This window comes from Micromesistius poutassou, assembly GCF_964030765.1.
Source record: "Micromesistius poutassou genome assembly, chromosome: 8".
Classification (NCBI taxonomy): domain Eukaryota; kingdom Metazoa; phylum Chordata; class Actinopteri; order Gadiformes; family Gadidae; genus Micromesistius; species Micromesistius poutassou.
Genome location: NC_140278.1, coordinates 1,015,945 through 1,039,720, shown reverse-complemented (window position 1 = coordinate 1,039,720; position 23,776 = coordinate 1,015,945). Strand labels below are relative to the sequence as shown.

Here is a 23,776-nt window from a genome sequence, read left to right as displayed (position 1 = left end):
GAGCGATGTCTGCTCCCACTTAGACGAACCAAATGATCATTAACAGGTTTTCCCCTGGAGTGCAGCAGAGAACGAGCTCAAGTCTTGTGTCTTGGATGGAAGGAGATTCGCCTTGCCTCCATATTTAGTGACGTTGTCCCCAAAGCATTACATGCACATTAGCTGATTCCCCTTGAGTGATCTGCAGCAGGAAATGTATTATAAACTTAAACGTCAGATTAAAAACAGAGCATGTATTCCAAACTGATCAAATGCTTTTATTTGAACAATCCTTGTAAGTAAAACCTAGTATTTCTATTTTGGCTACGTCTGGTATTAGCAATAAATTTAAATCACATGGGGAATGTGCATTTCAATGTTGAATCTCGAATGACTTCACATTCAAGAAATATTTCACACCCAAAGTCCCGAGAGCGCATGGTTGGAGTGGATCCAGGACCGCCATCACTCCCTGGTGTTCAGACTGTCTGATCAGAATCAAACACACACTCCATTTCTCAAAGCCTATTTATTAAATGAAATACAGTCTTACAAAAAAAACAACACACATATGACTTTAGGAATATAGACATAAACATACTCTTTGGTTTATACGATTTTGTGTATTGAAATGGAATTCAAAACACTATTTCTCAAAATATTTTGAAAGGTTTGTGGTGAAGGAACGACATTTTAATCAGTCATTTGAATCGTCACAGTTCAAAATTATTTTAGGGCTTTAAAAGAAAAAAAATATATGAACATACATTATGTACAATAACATGAACAAGGACCAGGAAAGAGCTACGTTTGATCTACAGCCACGAGCGTTTCTGTTTAGTGGAGCAGGAAAAACCAGAAGCCAAGTCTCCAAATACAAAGCCTCAAATAGAGTGCGCTATTTATAAAACCAATTCTAGATGTTATCCATTATTAGTATTAGTGTGTGTCACTGCAGGGCTGGTTGAGTGTAGGCCTGACTCCTTTTTAAGATGTTGAAGACCAGCCATGTTTAAATGAAGCAGCTCAACGTAAACTATGACCACAGACGACGGGGATGTTGTCGGACATGTAACGGAAATATCCTCACCACATCTCTTCAAGCATAATAGTATATTTAATGTGTTGTCATAGTGATGGGAAAAGCAATATAAAAATGAACCCAGGTTAAAACTTATAAACCATAGACAGATAATCCACTCTACCACCAAGAAGAGAGCTACTTCCAGTTCTCTTTAAGTGGGGGGGGGGGGGGCACAGAGAGTTGCCACAGGAACTCTTAATTTGTCACCCTCTTTACAAAAAGAACCCGCTAAATAAGGAGCGGCCCAGGAGCCCTGATAACGTGTGAATATCACAGAGGTGTGGCTGTCAGAGGGCCTTTCATTGACGTGTGAGGCGGCGTCCCGCTCACCCCCCCCGGTCACCAGGGGCCCCCGGGGGCCCTCACACCACAGACGCGGCCCCCGGGGGCCCTCACACCACGGACGCGCCCTGCGCGGGGCTGTTGAGGACGGCCAGCGCGTCGGGCCTGTCGATGCGCGTCAGCGCCGAGCTCAGCAGCCCCAGGGAGGAGCCCTCCTGCTGGGCCCAGTCGCAGAGCAGCGTGCGGCTCGGCGCCTCGCCCCGCCCCAACACGTCCAGCTGCTCGGCCTCGTAGCCCAGAGCCACGCCCAGCGGCCGCCAGCCCCGGCCGTCCTGCAGGAGGCGCTCCAGCTCCTCCCTCCGCTGGGGGGGCAGGTTGACGTACAGCCGGCTGTCGTACTTGCTGTCCCTTTTACTGCCTGTCCGCAAACACGGGAGAGATGAGGACCATCGCACTGCATTCCAGTACCATCAATACCATCAATACCATCAATACCATCAATACCATCAATACCATCAGTACCATCAATACCATCAGTACCATCAATACCATCAGTACCATCAGTACCATCAATACCATCAATACCATCAATACCATCAGTACCATCAATACCATCAGTACTATCGCCCCTCTGCTTTAGGCGCCCTCACATCAAGGGTCTGTCACAGTCGTGCTAACCACCCTTTAGTCACAAGGGCTGTAAATATGAATGGATTTGATGGATGAATCAATTATACAGCCCGCAAGAGTATAGATTATTACATTTATTTATTTATTTTTACAATACATTGCCGTACTAGACCTGCACTAAAGTGTGTATAGAATACTGTTTCTGTATTCTCAATAAAACGCAAATGATAAAAAATATATATATTTATTTGATAGATATTTTATTAATAGATATAATGTAAAAAATATTGAGTATTCAATCGTATCGAATCAAATCGTATCGCGGGGAATTCTGATCGAAAATAATTGAATCGTTGGCTTAAGAAATCGATATGGTATGGAATCGTCATGAAGGCCCTGATGGACACCCCCACTGGTTACCCCCCCCCCCCCCAGCAGTAGCTCATGTTAATGTTGTCATTGGTACCTTTGGTGGGCTGAGTGTCCTGCAGACTGTGGGAGTCCAGGAACACACCGCTATCGCTGTGGAGCTTCTCCCCCTCGGGGGAGACCCCCAGCTCGGCGGCGCGCGCCTTGGACAGGGCCTTCTTCTGTTGACAGGACCTCCAGCTGGGGAGCACAGAGACGTACGGTGAGCAACGGCTGAAACACTGAACACTCATGTTCTTTGACTGTCAAAGAAGGGAAAAAAGAGGTCAGTGCAAAGCAATTATATAATTATATAATATAATAACAATTATATAATTATATTATATAATAGGACGGGTTTGGAGCGAGTCTGGACCGCTCTAAATAAGAGCTATGGGCTCTCCTTCATGCGGAAAAAAGACGAGTACACTTAGTCACTTAGTCATACCGGTTAGCCATTTTCAAATCAAACCATGACCACCAATATACTTTGACTTCTAATGAATAAAAAAGGCAAACACACGCTCTCTGATTCACGACAGAACCGCTGGCCCGACCGGCGCAGAACCCGCGCTGGAACTCTCACCATTTGTAAGCGACGTAGAGCAGCAGCCCCAGCACCACGGCGGCCAGGACAGACACGTAGATGACGATGTTGCTGCTGCCGCCCTCGCCCTGGGGGGTGTGGTCGGGGGTCCCTGTGGCGGGGCTGGCCCCCCCTTTCTCCCCTGCCCTCCCTTCCTCCATCAGACCCGGCCAGCGGGTGCCGTCGCTCGCGCTGTCGGGCTCGGAGGGGCGGGACAGGATGAGCAGCTTCTTGTCTACGGAAGGAAAGAAAACAGAAGAGGTGAAGTGTGTGTTTATGTGTGTCTGTGGTTAGGCACACATACATCAACGATTCAATACAGGCTGAGACTGCACTGCCTGATTCAATACAGGCTAAGACTGCACTGCCTGATTCAATACAGGCTGAGACTGCACTGCCTGATTCAATACAGGCTGAGACTGCACTGCCTGATTCAATACAGGCTGAGACTGCACTGCCTGACATATTTCGGAAGTAAACTGAAATAAACCAACTGCTGCAAGGGGCGGCGTGGGGGCCCCTGTGGCTCCAGAACCAGCCCCTCCCCACATCCCTCCAGAGGGCCTATTTCAGGATCACACACTCTGACCTGGCCGGGGTGACGGGGGTCAGGGGGCGTGGCCTCTGCATGTGGACAGAAGACCTTCACTCATGGAGAGCGAGAGGACGGCTGAGGCCGGGGCTGAGCGGTTGTTGGGGGTGAGCAGGCTGACCTCTGACCTGGGGGTTCTGGAAGAGCTCAGCGTGTATGGGCTACCCTTTAGATCATGACCATGGGGGAGTAAGTTCACTCTTCTCTGTTTGCTCATGTTTCCTGAGGGCGGCAGTGCGTTTACATGAGGTGTGGATGCAGCTGCGAGTAAAGACACACACGAGCATACCTGGACATGCACACACACACACACACACACACACACACACACCCTTCTCACTTTCTACCTTTCATGTTTTTTATCCATGTGTGTGTTTCCTCCTCAGTCAACCTGTCTCCAGACCAGCGCTGTGTTGTGCGGGCGGGGCGGAGACTCACCCATGCAGAGCGCGTCAGCGTTGGGCTGGCAGGCCCGGATCTCCACCTCGCCGTCCCGGCACTCGGTGCACGTGTGACAGGCCTTGGTGAGGCTGCGCTCCTCGGAGAAGCTTCCGGGCAGACAGTCCAGGCACTGCGTGTCGGACATGGCGTTACAGGTCCTGTTCACGCCCCTGCCGTGGTCGCACATGGAGCACGGCGCGCACAGCCCCTCCCTGCCGCTGCGCCACAGGTAGAAGCCCTCCTGGCAGTCGCAGTGCGTGTCCTGCGTGGCGGAGCAGGGGGCCAGCTGGGAGACGCCCACCATGCAGCGGGCGCAGGCCAGGCACGGCTCCAGGCCCGCCGACGGGGAGAAGCTCCCTGGGAAGACAAAGAGATCCTTCAGGGAACAAACAGGAGCGTCGGAACAATGCTCTCATCTTCATATCAAAGCGTGTGTTGTGAGAGCTCAACCTCAACCTTTAATGCAGCCATGGAATTATTTTAACACTAGCTACTTAATATTTAAATACTTGAGTCCATGGAGATGGATGGATTGGTTTCAGAGCCTTTAGACATATGTCCTGTAGGTCAGGTCCACAGCGGCTGCTGTTGTGTTGTGTTGTGTTGTGTTGCGTTGTGTTGTGTTGTGTTGTGATGTGTTGCGTTGTGATGTGTTGTGTTGCGTTGTGTTGTGTTGCGTTGTGTTGTGTTGCATTGCGTTGTGTTGTGTTGTGTTGTGTTGCGTTGTGATGTGTTGTGTTGCGTTGTGTTGTGTTGCGTTGTGTTGTGTTGCGTTGCGTTGTGTTGTGTTGTGATGTGTTGTGTTGCGTTGCGTTGTGTTGTGTTGTGTTGTGATGTGTTGCGTTGTGTTGCGTTGCGTTGTGATGTGTTGCGTTGCGATGTGTTGTGTTGCGTTGTGTTGCATTGCGTTGTGTTGTGATGTGTTGTGCTGTGTTGCGTTGCGTTGTGTTGTGTTGCGTTGCGTTGCGTTGTGTTGCGTTGCGTTGTGTTGTCTTGTGCTGTGTTGCGTTGCGTTGTGTTGTGTTGTGTTGTGTTGCGTTGCGTTGCGTTGCTCACCCTTCTGGCACGGTGCACACACTGTGTCCTCCTCCCCACACGGCCGCACCACCCCCGAACCCGCGGGGCAGGAGCTGCAGCACCGCCCCCCCGCTGTGAGCCGGCCGCTGGCGCACGCCTCGCCCACACCGGCCCCGCCCACACCGGCCCCGCCCACACCGGCCCCGCCCACACCGGCCTGGACACAGGAGACACACAGGAGACACGTCAGCTCCGACAGCACAACCAGGAGTCACGCGTTTAAAAAAATGTTTTTCATAAAGACTGAAGTAAAGAAATCCCCCCAGTCTGAGAATAAAGTGTTGGTGCCCTGACACGTGCTGAGACACGCTGCAGGGGAGGCCTACAGCAGGCCTACAGCAGGCCTATGGGAGGCCTACAGCAGGCCTATAGCAGGCCTACAGCAGGCCTACAGCAGGCCTACAGCAGGCCTACAGCAGGCCTATAGCAGGCCTACAGCAGGCCTATAGCAGGCCTACAGCAGGCCTATAGCAGGCCTACAGCAGGCCTACAGCAGGCCTATAGCAGGCCTACAGCAGGCCTATGGGAGGCCTACAGCAGGCCTACAGCAGGCCTATAGCAGGCCTACAGCAGGCCTATAGCAGGCCTACAGCAGGCCTACAGCAGGCCTACAGCAGGCCTACAGCAGGCCTATGGGAGGCCTACAGCAGGCCTATGGGAGGCCTACAGCAGGCCTATAGCAGGCCTATAGCAGGCCTATGGGAGGCCTATAGCAGGCCTATAGCAGGCCTATAGCAGGCCTACAGCAGGCCTATAGCAGGCCTAGGGGAGGCCTAGGGCAGGCCTATGAGAGGCCTATAGCAGGCCTATGGAAGGCCTATGAGAGGCCTATAGCAGGCCTATGAGAGGCCTACAGCAGGCCTATGGGAGGCCTATAGCAGGCCTACAGCAGGCCTACAGCAGGCCTATAGCAGGCCTATGGGAGGCCTACAGCAGGCCTATAGCAGGCCTATAGCAGGCCTATGGGAGGCCTATAGCAGGCCTATAGCAGGCCTATGGGAGGCCTATAGCAGGCCTATAGCAGGCCTAGGGGAGGCCTAGGGCAGGCCTATGAGAGGCCTATATCAGGCCTACAGCAGGCCTATGGGAGGCCTACAGCAGGCCTACAGCAGGCCTACAGCAGGCCTAGGGCAGGCTAGGAGAGGCTGCAGTAAGACGGGATACATCAGGCATTCCTGAGGACTAAAGCAGAGCTGGACTCACTGGCTTCAATCAGGTGCCTCAGAGCTCGCTGGAAATAATATCAAAACACTGAGGAGTGGGCGAAGAACGGAGAGAAAACACAGCTGGGAGAGGAAGGAAGGAAGGAACGCTTCCTCCCTCCTACCCTCCTACCCTCCTCATTCCAGATGAGCGTGAGCGCTGCGGGAATGTTGTACCAACTCTAGTTCTGTCTGCTCCTAATGTGAGGCTGTGAGCAAACCCAGTGAATACAAATTACACTAACTAGATTATACTTTCTGTAGCATTTCATCTGAGAGAATGTTGTGTGAAAGCAGCACTGTGTGAAGGGCTGCTTTCACTGCCTCTCTCCTCAGAACCAGAGAGGGGCCCGGTGCTGCAGAGGTACCGCGCAGCGGCCCCTCTGTTGAGTGTTGGGGGAGAGGGGCCGACAGGATGGGGGCTTTGGAAGTCTCACTGCCCCGCAGGTGGTTTTCTCTATGAAGGTCAGTCTTGCTCTCTCTCTCTTTTTCTCTCTCTCTCCAATCTCTGGGCTCTAAAAGGACAGCATCTTAAATATGCACCCATTTGTGAGGGGTGAGTGGGTGGGGGTGGGGGTGATGGGCCTGCCCCCTGGGGGCTGACAGGATCCAACAGATGTCTAACAACCATCCTCATGAGACCTGGAAAAACGAACAGTTAAAGGACACCATTGATGTCTCTCTCTCTGCGTCTGGGGCCAAGGAGTACATGCAATGACCCGTCGGAGGCCTGCTCCAACGTCTCAGCGGCTCACACGCGTCCCTTCAGAAACAAACCACGTGCATGGCCCAATGCATGCAGTCACCCTCCACAGCAGCCCGGTACCTTCTAGAATCTAGAGGCCTTGTGGTCTGAGCACTGCTGTGTTTAAAGTTGGCAGACTTGGACCAGACTTCTGAATATAATAATAATAACAACAACAACAACAACGTGATTCTGGAGATCTGAGGAGTGCTCTGAATCCCCTCCTCCAGCGTACGCAGCCACTGACACAGTGAGCTGCATCACCTCTCATGGCCGCCCTTTGTGAACACACTGGCAGTGAGGGCTGTCTGGCCCGGGCTCTCTGTCATCGTCTGGACCTCGAGTCACACCGAACACCAGGCAGGAACAGTGAAGGACCGCTGCCAAGGCAGCAGCTGGGGCCCGGGACGAGATGAACCACCCAAGTGGCCCTTAGCAGACAGTGGTAGCAGAGCTACATGCTGCAACAGAACGAGACTCTGAGTCTATTGAGAAATAGATCATCATTTTAAAGGTGTGTGTGTGTGTGTGTGTGTGTGTGCGTGTGCGTGTGCGTGTGCGTGTGTGTGTGTGTGTGTGTGTGTGTGTGTGTGTGTGTGTGTGTGTGCCACCAGCAGTAAGAGGCAGACAGAGTAGGTATCTATATATAGGTATTATATAGGTTTATATAATCCTGCCTTGGAGTTTAGTCCTCACAGGAGGCGGTCAGTTGTTCATTTTTGTTTATTTTGATGGACCAATGACAACTGCTGCATACCAAAAGTGAAATGTTTCAGCAGTTTAAAGTTAGGTCGAGCTAAGGTAATGGACATGAATGCATATACAGTAACTAAGCAATCCTATTAGACCTGGAAAATACTTTATGATAATTAACATGTCTGAGGAGATACTTAATAAATGGATTCAGAAGAGTTCCAGTGTAGCTTTCTTGTAGTTCAGACGGGTGTGTGCGTTCGTATGGCAGCTTGTATAGTCTGTGTGTAAGTCCAGTTAACTCAGTGGACTTCTCAATCTAAACAAATTAATACTTCAAAACATATTTCTCCCCTGCACAACACAAAATGGCCAGTGGCCTGCTGAACAATGTTCTGCCTGCTGGCAATGATTTTGGGCTCATTTTATACCAAGAGGCTAAATGACCCCATGGCAGCGTCTGGTAGAAGAACTCCCACAGACACATCTGAGCCTCATGGAGGTCAGGGGCCAGCTGTAGCCTCTCTAGATGTAAGAGCTGTAGTCTTCAGGGACAGAGATCAGACCACCAGCCAGCAGCTTCAATGAGACTCTGAGTCTCCGGCTGTCACAGTCGCTCAACACAAACACAGACACACACTTGGCACTGAAGCCAAACGCTTTTGTGTGACACAGCTTTTGTTATAATGTGTATGCTAGAGTCAGCATGTGCTTACAGTTTCCAGAGTTAGGTTTCATTTGACTGCTAAAGGTCCACCAGGGAAGGTCTTTGAAGAGGCAGGTCTCATCAACAGATTGGGACTATAATCTCTGAAATGTGTATGCACTTTTTAAAACATGTAAGGAATGGTTTCAAAAGACCAATCCTTGAGAATGGACCATTAATTAATATATGAAAATGGTTGTCTACACCCCGAAGAAATGGGTTAAGTGTTAGAAGGAAATAGAAATGACTGCATTACCCCCTCCACCCCCGACCCACCATCCGACCACAAGCTGAAAAAAAGATGATAATTGCCTTGCTCCGGATATGCAGAACCCAGCGATTCTTAAAGTCATGCCACATCTACCGGGAATAGCTCCAGTAAAAAGTACATTACCAATGTGTGCAAACTAAAAAAAAAAATTCCAAAACACTGAATGTGCTGAACAGTAAACGTGTTTCATCAACATAGGCTAAGCAGCATCTAACTGGGAAATATTTGGCAAGGAGGAAGGAATGAAGGAATGAAGGAATGAAGGAAGGAAAGAAAAAAGGAATGAAGGAAAGAAATAAGGAATGAAGGAAGAGAGGAAGGAAAGAAGGAAGAAGATTATAGATCGACCCTAGTTATTACACCCTTTGAACTCTCTGCTGGGAGAGTTCAGTTGGATCAGATGTGAGCCGCTAGGTGATAGATTTCTTTAATGCGGTTGTCCCGAGGCGTCCTGGTGTCTCCGTGATCCCAGCCGTTGGACTTCAGATCATGATCTGGAGATCCGCGTCAGTTGTTGAGCGCATATAGTAGAATGTGTGTTAAATTGTAGACCATAGCCTAATCTGAAACTAGGTGTCTAAAACAATAGGCTAGCTATGCTATTGGATTGCCAAACATGTTGTTATAACTTGCGTCTTTGATATCTGTAACAAGGAAATCCTTGGTAACAGAGTGCATCACTGAGTGCGGATCATTAGATATGGTAACACAGAACAAGGGATTCGAAACGGCTGGCTGGATAATAGTAGAGTGTGTCATCTGATTAGGACGTTCATCGAAACGCTTTCATCTTGTACAAGAAGGGGCTTGGCTGTAGAGAACATGTCGAGACAGTCTGAAGCAGGCTCAGACTGTGGCCTCTCTGAAGCAGGCTCAGACTGTGGTCTCTCTGAAGCAGGCTCTGACTGGTCTGTCTGAAGCAGGCTCAGACTGGTCTGTCTGAAGCAGGCTCAGACTGTGGTCTATCTGAAGCCGGGTCGGACAGTCTGGTTGCGCTCCTCCAGATGGAGAGCGGCTTTTATGTATTTTTGGGAGTACGTCTTTATGATTGCGCACTTATTAAATGTGCTCCACTGCTTTGAAGACGCCTTGCTTTTCAAATCTTCCACACATGCTTGGCATACATGGGCCATGCCTTTCCTTGGGAAACCCCTACTACAAGTCCACAATATAAAAGTAGAAGCTTACATCACAAACACGTTTAAGTTCTACTAAGGTTATTGTATATATGGGTTAACGTTTCCTTCAAGCAGTTACTGTCAGAAAATCACTTACTTTGATCAGAAGAACTGTGCAAATCATAAACACGATCATCTTGAATCCTCTTAATCCTGAATAGATTCAAGTAGCAGACTTTTCTTTCCCAGTGTCACAAACATGCAGACCACAAAACTATTGTCCACAATGTGCCGTGAGCCGCATGAAGCTCTCTGGAACTCCGCACGACGGACGGCGACGCGACCCGCAGCCGTACTGGTCCGGTAATGTGATTCAGAGGATGGACCAGTATATCCCAATACAGTCACAAGCCTTCCCCCCGCAAAGAGTGGACTTGGATTACAACTACTAGCTTTTGTCTATGTTTCCTTAAGGACCATTTAATGCGTTTCGGTTTCATGGACAGCCTTGAAACAGATGCGCGAAACTTCTCCCCAACTCTGTAAGCTCTTGTGCGTCTCCTCCCAGTATCCACCTCCTTAGGAAATACAGCGCCGTGATTGGCTGCAGCCATGCTGAGAACGGAGGCATTTTATTGTCGAATGTAATAGGAACTATGATGGGTGAGATATAATACATATACGCACCTCGGTGCTTTTGTATTGTATTATAGCATTAGTAATATACAAATCTAGATCAATCCATTGAGACAAGACGCATGTTGCATTGTTAATGCAAAATATATATGAGGATACACACACACACACACACACACGAATATATACATATATATTTTTTCTTTCTATTAGCAGTCACAAGGTCAGTTCAGTTCTGTTGGTCTCCACTCTTCGAGGGCACAGAGAAGCGGGGTGAATTCCATACCGGTTGCATTCCAGAGAAAGCCTTGCAGGGGGTCTGCTGACTTCATAGGGAAACAAATGGAGAGATCTCAGAGGACAATAGAAGCAGCACTTCAAAGCCCCCGTTGGAAGAGACAGGGGATGGTGTTGTAGGACTATTCAGTCATAAAGTATATGTTCATATGCAACATATGAGGCTGCAGCTGTTGAAGGAGGGAATATTCAGTCCTAAAATACATCTTGGTATGCAACGTCCCTTTCTACCTGAAAGCAGACACACAGCCTTTCATATTACAGCAAAACAAACCACTTGGCATAGTTGACAAAGACAAAATATTCAATAAAGATATAATTATACTTTTTTTTTATTGCAACCATAGTATCAATCATCAATACATCGAGTGCACACATCAAAATGATACAACACAAATCAAAAGGTGTGTTTCCTCCGCTGGACTGCAGAGCATGACCGGAGACCTCACTGCTCATTGAGAACCATCAGCTGCACAGAACGCTGGACGAGAGAGAAGACGAGAGCGACGAGCAGAGAACAAGGCAGCACCTTGTAATCCCGGGCCTAAAGGAGACAAGGGCACACAAGAGAGGGGTGGGGGGATCTGGGGGGACTGTTTGAAGGTTGTTGTGGTTTGTTGACAGGAACAACTCAAACAACACTGGTATCAGTCGTCCCGTCTGGGGGGGGGGCACCAATAACCCAGGACAAGGTGTCGGCTCCTCCTCCTGTAGTCAACATCAGAGAGTACACCCTGTATGCACCCCCCCCCCCCCCCCCCCCCTCGGCTCTTTGTTCTCCTGTGTTGACGTGGGGTCTGCAGGCTGCAGCCCTCACGTCCCTCCACGTTCTTCTGCCTGAGACACAAAGGGCCCCGGCCCCTGGAGGTGTTTACGGGGGGGCCGGCAGGATGTGGGCCCCGCCGGGACTTCAAAGGGCCCCCCTCTATTAAAGTCAATGGCCGTTGCCTGGGGTGACCTCCTCAACTCTGAGTGGGATTAACACATATCCACCAACACACGGGGCAGGGCGGGGGCTCAGGGCGCTCGGCTCACTGCCCCACAGACCCAGAGGACGATGGGGCTCTCTGTGGGCTCACTGCCCCACAGACCCAGAGGACGATGGGGCTCTCTGTGGGCTCACTGCCCCACAGACCCAGAGGACGATGGGGCTCTCTGTGGGCTCACTGCCCCACAGACCCAGAGGACGATGGGGCTCTCTGTGGGCTCACTGCCCCACAGACCCAGAGGACGATGGGGCTCTCTGTGGGCTCACTGCCCCACAGACCCAGAGGACGATGGGGCTCTCTGTGGGCTCACTGCCCCACAGACCCAGAGGACGATGGGGCTCTCTGTGGGCTCCTGCCAATGGGTCAGAACTTTTCTCATTTTGAAGAGGCCACTATTACTGATGCCCAGCACCACGTACACACAAACAGAGTACTGCCTGGTCCAATGGGTTCCTTAGAAACGGCCGGCCGGCCGCTCAGTTAAGGTAATGTGTGGTGAAACCCACACTGGGTTAAGGTCAAGGACAGTGAACTGAGCAGGTTGACCGCTGCACAAAGGCAGATGGGTTTACACTTCTTCACAAACAAAACAAATGCCCGGCGGTGGTTAAAGGGTACAGGTCCAAGGACAAGGCAGTGTTTACCACACATATGGCTCAAATGAGATTGTAACAATTGTTATATATATATATATATATAACAATTGTTATATATATATATATATATATATATATATATATAAAATAATTGAAGAAGATTATTACTGCATAGTCTCTTTAAATAAAAATATTCATCTCAACTAAATTTCAGTTCAGTATAACTGTAAACACATCTCAGCTGCAAACCATAACAACCAATGATACTCAATAAAAGCGCAATGCCGTAATAACACACTCATACTTGCTCAATAAAATACTATCGCTCCACAGCCAGAGGATTTGAATTAGTTCATCTTCTGTAAATGAAATGTGCTCATGACTTAGAACGCATGTATACAAAACAGATCTCTCAACATGTAAAACATTTAAATGCTTTCTCACCAAGCCTTTTCATGTTCCATGTCTTCTGGCAACTGTGTGTGTGTGTGTGTGTGTGTGTGTGTGTGTGTGTGTGTGTGTGTGTGTGTGTGTGTGTGTGTGTGTGTGTGTGTGTGTGTGTGTGTGTGTGTGTGTGAGACAGTGCATAAAGCTGACTGGCTCTAACCTCAGTGGAGGGGCTGGCAGGAAGTGCATTCCTGTGTCGTTCACTCAAAGGCTTTCTGCCCATGTGTTTCACAGCCATCCACTCTCCACACAATGACTTCAGTGCTTCACCAGTAACAGGAATAATATCAGTACAAGTACAGGCACGCATGGGGCATCCAGAGATTATACCAAAGCAAAAGCAATCAAGAGACACGTTCACAGCTAACAGTTAAACATCTTCTATGGAGCCACGTGGACAGTGTCGTGAGACGAGCGCAGAAAGAACTGTTGTCTTTCTATATCAAACTGAGCTGCTGCTCTGGTGTGTTTCCAAATTACAAATGCCAAAGGCCTCCGTGAAGCTTCCTTCACGGTGTATGTAGCATTCAAACGTGAACATTAGGATTGAGCGTTAAGGTGATAGGAGATCCACATGAATGTTTACAAGGTTTTCACATACCCAACTACAAAAAAGATATTGCTTTACAGTGTATTCTTTACATTGATATGGCCCTTCAGAATACAAAACAAAAAAAAATGGACTGGTTTTTATTAATTACATTTTAGCTCCTTATTTTATTGACTCACTGCTGATTGACGGCCTGAAGAAATTCACACTCAAGAACAGACATAAGTACTAACATCATAATCAGCCATAATGCGTTGGGGAGGAACCTTTGGGCAATATTGTTTTTCAAGGTCTGTTTTTCCTACTTATTTAGATTTAAAAAGACATCCCAAGAAGTAGAAGAAGATGAAAGGCAACTGTTCCTCTGACCAAAGAGAGAGAGGGAGAAGTTCAGAGTTATTATTAAACTCTGTACTGTCTGTAGAGTCTGAGTACTGTCTGTCTGTCTGTAGAGTCTGAGTACTGTCTGTCTGTCTGTAGAGTCAGAGTCCTGTCTGTCTGTAGAGTCTGAGCTGGTCTGAGTCTTGCGAGGTCCCACTCAGTACTGTGACTCAACTGTTGTGTCAACAGCTCATCCCCCTCTGCTACCGCGTTAAGCTCTTTGGAATGATATGTGGCTCAGCAAAGGAGGAGGAGAGGAGACTTCAGCATTGTTCTCACTTCAGTTAGAATAAAAAGTGCAAAGTGTTTTTTCGTTGCTTTCTTAAAAATAAATAAAAAGGCAGGCAGCTGGGGGCTCGGGGGCTGGGGGGGAGAATGTCACGGATCTCCTTGCGCTAGCTGAATAGAACCGCCTTGGTGAGTCAGCCTCTCTCTCCCCCCCCCCCCCCCCCCCACAGGTGGAGGGCTTCTCATATCCCAGCATGATCGCTGGGGTTGTACTCCGTCTCACCCGCCGACACCTGGGAGATCCTTCGCGTGGAGGCCCAGAGGCGCCGGGAGAACTGTCCGGAACGCACCTGAGTGGATCACACAGCATCATCAGCTCTAGTCTTCCCCTTCCACAACCCCGCGAGGAGCCGCACTGTGTGTGAACAGGCCTGTGGCCCCTGGGCTCGGGGCCTCACCTGCTCTGGCTTGCCGGAGCCCACCACGATGAGCTTGCCGTCGTCCAGGCCCACCAGGATGTGGCTGCACTCCTTGGTCACAGACACACTTCTGACAGGCACCTTCAGGGCCAGAGGGGCCACCACCACCTCCAGGCTGCCCACCGCAAACACACAAGAATAAGCAGCGCCCATAGCGCCCATAGCGCCCACATCACACCATACCCATCCGTGCAGCACTCACACAAGCAGAAGTCATGTCGGGGCACGTTTTTAAGTTAAATAGAACATGATATAAGCATACACAGCTTTGGAAGTATGCAACATGTGTGCTTCCTAGCTACATGTTTGCTTTTGGTTTGAATGTATTTTGCCTGAATGGTTTACGCAGATCTTTATAATTATGTTTAGTAAAAAAGAAAAAAGAACTCTAGTTGTATGGTAAAGCCCCTGGAAAGGACAAAAAGGTATTACTATCATGCTAATAACCCCTCCGTTACCCGTGGTTACCTGGTTAGATGTCGTATTTGTAGGTTTCCCTGCAAGGTGCCCAGGATGACGTAGTCTGAGACCAGGTGGAGGGCGGTCCCCTCCTCGTCCAGCACCGCCCTGGACAGCAGGCAGCCGTTCACCGAGTACACCAGCAGGGTGAAGCTCCCCTGCACAGCAGAACCACAACCATCACCAGAGGGGAGAGACCCGGCCGACTCTCTGCACTCGGAGCGGTGGAGGTGTAGAGGGCACCACACTGAACACCCTCTCATCACTTCCTTTCGACGGAGGGGAAGCTACGGTCAAGTGTCGAGTGATTCGTCATCAGTTATATCAGTTATCAGTTATCAGTTATGTCTGTCAAACTATTCGTCGTCGCTTACAAGTAAGATAGCGTTTATGATTGTTCATTAAAACGCATTCCTCTCTTGTTTGTTTGTTCTTTCGGAGCTACTATAGAAACACGGCGATGCCACGTGGCGGCCTGTAGAAGACGACTCCCTGCAGTGGTACAAAGGGCTCCCTGCTGTGATACAGTGGTACAAAGGGCTCCTTCTGAGCCAGCAGAAGGATTCAAGCTCATAAGGAGCGAGCTTGGTTGAGCGGGCAGAATAACGGGGGTGCTCCGGGGCTCCGGCTACCTTGGCGGTGGGCCGTCCCTCCAGGGCCGTGTGCACCACTATGTGTCCCTCCATGCCCACCAGGAGCTGGGAGATGGGGGCGGGCACGGCGCTGTCCCCCGGGGGCCGCAGGGTCCTCAGGAACTGGCCTCGACGCACGCTGTGCACTATGACCGTGCCGTCCTGAGAGCGGACACAGAGCACACCCCGTTACAACGCGTCCTCTCTGGAGGCCCTGAGGTCTGAGGATCATCTGGATGTTGTCCAGGCTTCTTGAAGCTTTTATCGAAAGTGACTTTCTGAAATTCTGAAAAAGAAAAAGTCCTTAAAGGTGCCATGACCTGCCACCAGGTGTGGTGTGATTTGCCGTTACAAGCCGTTTTGGAAATCTGCCCCTTATGACATCACAGGTGGGCGTGTCCACCTAGACGTGTGCTGGATAGATCAGTCTACCAGCCTACCCAGTGGACCGTAGCAAACGTTGCTCATCTAGCCGTCACTCTAGGTGGACACGCACACCTGTGATGTCAGAAGAGGCAGATTTCCAAAACGGCTTGTAACGGCCAATCACACCACACCTGGTGGCATGTCATGGCACCTTTAAGGAGCAGAGAGGATGTTTGCTGGACCGTGGCTCCAGAACCACTGGGAGAAGACACCTTCTCACCCACTAGACTTCCCCCTGATCCTTCAGGTGATTTGATTCAAGTTTCAGGAACTCAAATGAACCCTTTTAACCTCTGACCTTGGACCCTGAGGTGGCCATGTCCAGCTCGGTGCTGATGGCCACGCAGGTGACCTCCTGGTCGTGTCCACAGAGCACCTGCACCGGCCGGGGGGAGATCCCACTGGAGAAGCCCGCCTTCAACACAGAGAGACGTTTCAGACGGGTGCGTAGACCACAGTACAGTAGATCATCCTCTGAGGGGCTTCACCTGCTGGAGGACTTGCCACACGATGCAGGAGGTGTCTCTGGAGCCCGAGATGAGGTAGATGCCACAGAGATCCAGTGCCAGGCACGTAACAACATCTTCACACAACATAGAGATACATACACACCCACATTATTATCAATGATACTGCTGCTATTAAGGGATATAGCAGCAGTATCATTCAAGGGATACGCCACGATACCTTGTACCTTGTACCAGTCCTGCCCAGAGTCAGATATGTAGTTTAATCCCGCGTTCCCTTGGTTAGCATTTGCCTTTCCTTTAGCCAACTCCATTGACTGGTAGTGTTACAGTTATCACTTTTAATGACTTTACAAAGGTTTCCTGTGTGTTCTGAGCACCAGTACCAACCCAGCAAGATGGTTGTGTGTCTACAAACACACAGAGTTGTGCTAATTTCAATAATATTCAGCAATGGCAGATAACCAACCCATCGTGAAGGGGTCCAGCCCCAGGTGGGGGACCCCCTCCCTGACTGAGCCTAACCGGTGTGACCCCCCCCTCCTCACCGGTGTGGCCCCCCCCCCCTCCCCGGTGTGCCCCCCCCTCCTCCTCACCGGTGTGGCCCCCCCCTCCTCACCGGTGTGGCCCCCCCCCCCTCCCCGGTGTGCCCCCCCCCCCCTCCTCACCGGTGTGCCCCCCCCCCTCACCGGTGTGCCCCCCCCCCCCCCCCTCCTCACCGGTGTGGCCCCCCCCTCCTCACCGGTGTGCCCCCCGGTGTGCCCCCCCCCCCCCCCCCCCCTCACCGGTGTGCCCCCCCCCCCCTCCTCACCGGTGTGCCCCCCCCCCCCCCCTCACCGGTGTGGCGGACCAGCCGGCCCAGCAGCCGGCCCCTGGCCAGCTGGGTGACCCTCAGGCTGCAGTCCCAGTGGGCCCCGCTGAACAGCAGCCGGCCGTCGTTAGACACGACCAGAACCCGGGAGGACAGACCCCCCGGGGAGAAGGGCCCGCTCAGGAACCGCTGTGTCCTAGAGAGAGACAGAGAGAGAGACAGAGACAGAGACAGAGACAGAGACAGAGACAGAGACAGAGAGAGAGAGAGAGACGGAGACGGAGACGGAGACGGAGACGGAGACGGAGACGGAGACGGAGACGGAGACGGAGACGGAGACGGAGACGGAGACGGAGACGGAGACGGAGACGGAGACGGAGACGGAGACGGAGACGGAGACGGAGACAGAGACGGAGAGGGAGAGGGAGAGGGAGAGGGAGAGAGACGGAGACGGAGACGGAGACGGAGAGGGAGAGGGAGAGGGAGAGGGAGAGAGAGAGACGGAGACGGAGACGGAGAGGGAGAGGGAGAGAGAGAGAGAGGAGACACCAACACACACAGAGGGTCAGGAGGAGACACTGGGCCCTTGAGGGGATTTACATTAGAAACACTATAACATGAATAACATGAGATAACATGTGAAACACAGGGGGCATTATGACCCCCTTAACTGTGGTATAATGAGCACATTTCACTGACTGAAGTGATCTATTGCTTTTATAAAACGGTTATGTAAGTACGGCAAAATGAAAGTCATAGACACCCTCAATTTTGAAAAAGAGAGAAAGTCGGAAAAGCATTTTTTTTAACAAATACAAAAAAGTAGTCCCTCCTGGCTGCCTGCAAAGTGTACGGCAGTTGCTATGCAACACACTGTAGCGTCCTTCAGAGAGAAGGCTAGAGACGGTAGCTCGGTTCGCCGGCAATTTAGCCTTCTATCGAGTTCACTCACCGTGTTGCTTTACAACATTTCCACCCTCTCCATCAATCAACATGTTTTTAGGCTTCAGTGAACTATGCTATTGCTTTTATATATAAATAAACAACAGTTCAAGTTAGGAGCGGAGTGATACTGAACTCAGACCGCTTGATTTAAGCCACCCGTTTTATAATTTTATTTCAACTATTTTGTTCTTAATTGCACTGTACCTTGTTACTATTTTTACTCTTTTATCTTCTTGCACTATTTGATTTCATTTTCTTTATTAAGCAGAGCTTGGGACAGGCTCAGCCTGCCGTGTGTGAGACTGATGAAAGGCTCTCACTTGGGGTTGGTGACGGTGGGGTCCTTGGTGAAGGTGAAGTAGTTGTTGATGTTCTTATCGTAGGGCAGCCAGCTGTGGGTCCCGATCAGCGCGTTGGCGCTCACCGTCACCTAGGAAACAGACAGGGGGAGGAGCCTCTTTGACGGACCACGGTGGACCTACACAGCCATGCTACCGTTGTCAGGGGGACCTTACCAGGACGTCCGAGCCCTGGATGATGAACGAACGCGTCTGGTTCTTAGGGACGACCGCCTGGACCAGAGGGGTGCCGTCACTCACCACCTGGAGCGCACGCACACGCACGCGCACACACACACACACACACACACACACACACACACACACACACACACACACACACACACACACTTGTATGGAGGTCAAAGCATTTAAGACAGCCGACGTAGGCGCAGAGGGTGAACGTACCTCCACAAAGGAGCGCAGTTTGTCCAGCTGCTCCAAGAGGTTGGGGGGCGCGGGGTCCATGCGCGCCTGCCGTCTGCTCACACTCTCCTCCGTCATGCGCTGAGGGTGGGGCTCCTGAAACAGAGCCCAACATGGTCAGTCCCATCTCCCAGTCCCATCTCCCAGTCCCATCTCCCAGTGCCATCTCCCAGTCCCATCTCCCAGTGCCATCTCCCAGTCCCATCTCCCAGTGCCATCTCCCAGTCCCATCTCCCAGTCCCATCTCCCAGTGCCATCTCCCAGTGCCATCTCCCAGTCCCATCTCCCAGTGCCATCTCCCAGTGCCATCTCCCAGTCCCATCTCCCAGTGCCATCTCCCAGTCCCATCTCCCAGTCCCATCTCCCAGTCCCATCTCCCAGTGCCATCTCCCAGTCCCATCTCCCAGTCCCATCTCCCAGTGCCATCTCCCAGTCCCATCTCCCAGTCCCATCTCCCAGTCCCATCTCCCAGGCTGCTGCTGCCGCTGCCACTGCACAGCTGGCTCACCCATATGGGGAATAAACGTACGTCTGGAAAGCCCCAAATAAACACGCAACTACAGACACCAGTTGTGTTCACACAGGTTTGAGGTACGAGGAAGCCTGAAGCCAGCAGCAGACTGAGCAGAGAGTCCGTGAGTCAGACCTTCAGGAGCTGGCACGGGGTCTGGCCGAAGTGGTTGATCATTCCTTCCAGGGCCTTGCGCTCCGTCTCGTTGGGGATAGCGTCCACATCCACCGCCCCTGATGAGAGGTCAGATCAGAGGCTTCAGATACAGCAGTTAACATGAGACAACAAACACACCAAAACATGGATTATTTCATATGCTTTCCCATGTTTTGTAAATGCATGTGTGAGTTACCCTCATAAGTGTAGTGGAGGAACACATTCAGGGCTTTCTCTGCTTCCTCTCCTCTCTGCTTGAAGCCAAAGATCAGGTCTATCCACTCATGGAGGTGACTGGACACATGTTCACTCTCCTAGAAACACACACACACCAGAAAAGGGATACTAGAGACTGTTGCCTCGGATGGGACCCCTTTGAAACATAACCAGTGGATTCTCCCCCCCCATGGTGAATGTATGCTGACCAGGCCTTGTACACGTCTACACCAAGTCTACGCCACGTCTACGCCACGTCTACGCCGCGTCTACGCCACATCTACACCGTGCCCTCTGGGCCCCGGGGGGGGTCTACATGTGCGTGTGGCGGCTGCGTCAGCGTCTCACCAGCGCCTTTCTGTGCTTCCTGATGAAGTCCTCTCTGGACGCGGCCCAGCGCGGCAGCAGCACGTTGTTCACCGAGTCCTGAGAGAGCTGCTGACAGCCCAGGTCAAACCCTGCAGGGCATCAGACACGAGGAGGACGTCAACGGGCGAGCCAAACCACACAGTGAAGCCTCCCGCTCTGCCCTCACACCGAGTCGCTGGTGAAGAGTTCCCCTTCGATCCATTCAACCACGCAAAGAAAAGACGAAAGAAAGAAGAGAAGAGATCCCTCCTCCTCCTCCTCCTCCTCCTCCTCCTCCTCCTCCTCCTCCTCACCGTTCATGTTCTCGATGAACTCTGGGAAGTAGAAGAACTCTGGGATCAGCTCCTTCACGTCGGCAGGGCTCTCCATGCGCGCCTGCCAGGCCGCCGCCACCGAGTGGAACTGCCGGTCAGCGCAGTCAAACCTACAGACAGACAGACAGACACGATGAGAGCCTGACGCAGACAGGATGCAGACGTGAGCAGGACCAGCGTGGACCACAGGGGGGCAGCGCTGCGGGCCGGGGGACCCACCTGCCGCTCTGCAGCTGGACGTGCAGCGTGGTGAAGGGCTCCATGCGGATCATGTAATGCATGACCCCCGCCGGGTTGGAGTAATGCGTGCCGTAGTGGAACTTCTCCATGGTTCCCGTGGGGTCTTCAAAACTGTCGTACCTGGGGATTCACATCAGACATGGAGACATAATGCGTTATTACACTGCCTAATATGCCCGTCTTATGCACGCCTTTTTCACGGCACGGTCCGCGCGTTTACACTGTCCGAGGTAAACTGCCTGCTTGAGCTAGCACCGCGATTCACCCTCCAGGACCCTACACACACATCGGCCGTCTGGGTTTCATTCTGATGTAAATGCAACGGCTCCACGGGGGGGGGGGGGATTAGGTAGAGGTGTTGCTGCGTTGTCTAGACAGAGACAACGCAGCGATATCAACATGAGCAGTTCTAACTGGAGAGAAAGTGAAATCCCACTCGGGGCGCTCTGTGTGTACAGCGTCTCTGAGGCGCTCACTTCTCTCTGACGTTCTGGGCGTGGCGGGCGTTCACCACCCCGATGGGTTTGGACAGGTCCCTGAACACCGCCGGGCTCTCCAGGTCAAGAACCTCAGAGGTGTAGTCACTGAGGACCCAGGGGAACTACACACACACACACACACACACACACACACACACACACACACACACACACACACACACACACACACACACACACACACACACACACACACACACACACACACACACACAAGGTTAGGTGTAGTAGAGTGGTTGGACATTCATGCGTAGACGCGGTGTGTGGCCGTGGGGGGCTCACCACTGGGTACTGAGACAGGTCGTTGTATGTGCGCCCAGAGATGGTGTTCAGCTGCATCAGATACTCAAAATTGGAAATTTCCCTGTACACCCATTTCTATTGAAAAAGAAAGAAACATTATTATTAATATTGGGCTGGGGGCTGGACACTCCACATGAGACACCTCTACGCATACCCATTTCTATTTCAAGAGAGGAACTATTACTACATGAGCCTGGGGGGCTGGTGAGTGGGGTGCTCCCAAGGTGCTAATCCCAGACCCCCACCTGCTAAGAGACCAGAGGGTCTTGGGTTCAATTGTCTGCTACAAACTCTATTTCGTCATGGGAATGAGTCCCTGATCTCTCTGGTCACCTGCGTGAGACCAGATGCCTTCAGCAGCTCCTGGGGCGATCGAGAACCAAAGTAGAAAAGATTGGGAGGTCTGAGCCCAAGGATTCTGGAGTACACCTTGTTCCGCACCTTTGGGGGGCGAGAGGAAGAGGAAGAGGACAAATCACCTCTTGAAGGTTCAGTACAATTATTCAACTGACTTCAACTATTGCTGCCAGGGGTCCTTTAACAGGAGCCGGGGGAGCCGGGCGCCCCCACCTTCTTCCTGAAGTTGATGAAGTAGTGGGCCTGGTCGATGAAGAAGAGCTCCAGGGCCGAGCGCCGCAGGTTGTAGCGCCGCAGGTGGACCTCCCTCAGCTGGGACAGGGGCCTCCGGAAGTCAAAGCCGATGCCTGAGAGGAGGAGCAGAGGAGTTACACCTCCCTTCTACCGGAGCACAGTCTCTTCTACTACACCTCCTCTTGGGGCGCACTCACACTGGGCAGAGTGTCCCTGTACCGTACCCCCCCCCCCCCCCCACTGTGCCGCTGGCCTGTGCTCACACTAGGCAACCTCAACTGGGCCTGAGTACGGTGGCCTCTTGCACCTACGGTTGCGTATCCGTGCGTGTGTGTCGGCTCACTAGCATCAGTAGCGTGGCCTGAGCACACCTCTCTGAAGTGTACTGAGGCTACGGAGCTGAACTGTACTGGAGTGCGGACGGCGTGCTACCACCAGCCTAACCATCTAGACTTTAGGGGGCAGACGTACTCGGGTACAGATGGCCTGGTGTGAGTGCGCCCCCTGGTATCCCTCGTGTACTCTTACCGTCTTCAGTCTCCTCCTTCTCGCTGCTGCCGTCGTAGAAGTAGAGGTGGTGTGTGGTGACCTCCAGACGACCCGAGACCACCGCCGTGATGGTGATGAGCTCACAGTCCTCCGACAGGACCAGCTTCTCCTTCTCGCTCTCCTCCTCTCCCCTGAGTAAAGAAGCGAGGATCAGGACTAACGCTGACAAGATGCCCGCGTGATCCACGGGCCGGTGCAGCGACTGACAACATGCAGTACAGATGTGGGGGGAAAAGACAAAGCGCTGACTTGTTGTCCCAGAAGATGACGTCCTCGTCTCCCAGCTGGTCGTCCTCCATGTCGCTGACTTTGACCTCCTTGGCCACGGCCAGGGTCAGAAGGTCAGAGCCGTGAGGGCTGTCGGCCCCTATGGTGGACCACAGCAACACATGTAGCCAATAGTGTAGCACACATACGTACACAGTATATGTATATTTATAAAACGGGTGGCTTAAATGAGCGGTCTGATTGGTTCCCAACTGTTGTATATTGAGCGTATACACTCAGCTATGACGCCCGTCATATATGTATGTATGTATGTATGTATGTATACATACATACATACATACATACATACATACATACATACATACATACACACACACACACACACCCTCTTCCTCCTCCTCCTAACATACCCATGTTGTCCCTGAGGGCGCTGGCCTCACTGTGCGTGTCGTGGTTGTAGTTGGGCACCAGTTTGAGACGCATCTTGGAGTAGGTCTCCGCGCTCGACAGCTTCCAGTTGACCGGGGGCTGGACCCTGGAGCAGAGGGAGAGGCAGTGAGGGGGGCTGGACCCTGGAGCAGAGGGAGAGGCAGTGAGGGGGGCTGGACCCTGGAGCAGAGGGAGAGGCAGTGAGGGGCTGGACCCTGGAGCAGAGGGAGAGGCAGTGAGGGGCTGGACCCTGGAGCAGAGGGAGAGGCAGTGAGGGGCTGGACCCTGGAGCAGAGGGAGAGGCAGTGAGGGGCTGGACCCTGGAGCAGAGGGAGAGGCAGTGAGGGGCTGGACCCTGGAGCAGAGGGAGAGGCAGTGAGGGGGGCTGGACCCTGGAGCAGAGGGAGAGGCAGTGAGGGGGGCTGGACCCTGGAGCAGAGGGAGAGGCAGTG

At 51.9% G+C, this 23,776-nt stretch overlaps 2 protein-coding genes across 4 annotated transcripts in view; both read right to left on the bottom strand.

Moving 5' to 3' along the window:
- Positions 1–1,455: 1,455 nt before the first annotated feature.
- Positions 1,456–12,115, bottom strand: nradd (neurotrophin receptor associated death domain; the record flags this gene model as incomplete). Its single annotated transcript, XM_084471837.1, has 8 exons — positions 1,456–1,763; positions 2,442–2,584; positions 2,970–3,204; positions 4,000–4,359; positions 5,059–5,236; positions 10,737–10,776; positions 11,197–11,291; positions 12,059–12,115. The coding sequence occupies 8 exons, from the start codon at positions 12,113–12,115 to the stop codon at positions 1,456–1,458; spliced, it is 1,416 nt and encodes a 471-aa protein (XP_084327963.1).
- Positions 12,116–12,504: 389 nt separating this feature from the next.
- nbeal2 (neurobeachin-like 2) overlaps positions 12,505–23,776 on the bottom strand; it is a 42,656-nt gene continuing 31,384 nt past the window's right edge. For all 3 annotated transcript variants that reach the window (XM_084472327.1, XM_084472328.1, XM_084472329.1), the window contains 22 exons: positions 23,306–23,430; positions 22,917–23,034; positions 22,647–22,798; positions 22,098–22,231; positions 21,861–21,968; positions 21,507–21,602; positions 21,204–21,328; positions 20,707–20,847; positions 20,467–20,597; positions 20,153–20,262; positions 19,785–19,902; positions 19,568–19,665; positions 18,904–19,017; positions 18,673–18,759; positions 18,478–18,587; positions 17,239–17,408; positions 16,423–16,517; positions 16,233–16,349; positions 15,509–15,670; positions 14,886–15,034; positions 14,397–14,532; positions 12,505–14,288 (listed from right to left, as the gene is read on the bottom strand). In XM_084472327.1, coding sequence (XP_084328453.1) covers positions 14,181–14,288; positions 14,397–14,532; positions 14,886–15,034; positions 15,509–15,670; positions 16,233–16,349; positions 16,423–16,517; positions 17,239–17,408; positions 18,478–18,587; positions 18,673–18,759; positions 18,904–19,017; positions 19,568–19,665; positions 19,785–19,902; positions 20,153–20,262; positions 20,467–20,597; positions 20,707–20,847; positions 21,204–21,328; positions 21,507–21,602; positions 21,861–21,968; positions 22,098–22,231; positions 22,647–22,798; positions 22,917–23,034; positions 23,306–23,430 — 2,704 coding nt within the window. In that variant the 3' untranslated portion in view covers positions 12,505–14,180. The remainder of the gene's footprint in view (positions 14,289–14,396; positions 14,533–14,885; positions 15,035–15,508; positions 15,671–16,232; positions 16,350–16,422; positions 16,518–17,238; positions 17,409–18,477; positions 18,588–18,672; positions 18,760–18,903; positions 19,018–19,567; positions 19,666–19,784; positions 19,903–20,152; positions 20,263–20,466; positions 20,598–20,706; positions 20,848–21,203; positions 21,329–21,506; positions 21,603–21,860; positions 21,969–22,097; positions 22,232–22,646; positions 22,799–22,916; positions 23,035–23,305; positions 23,431–23,776) is intronic.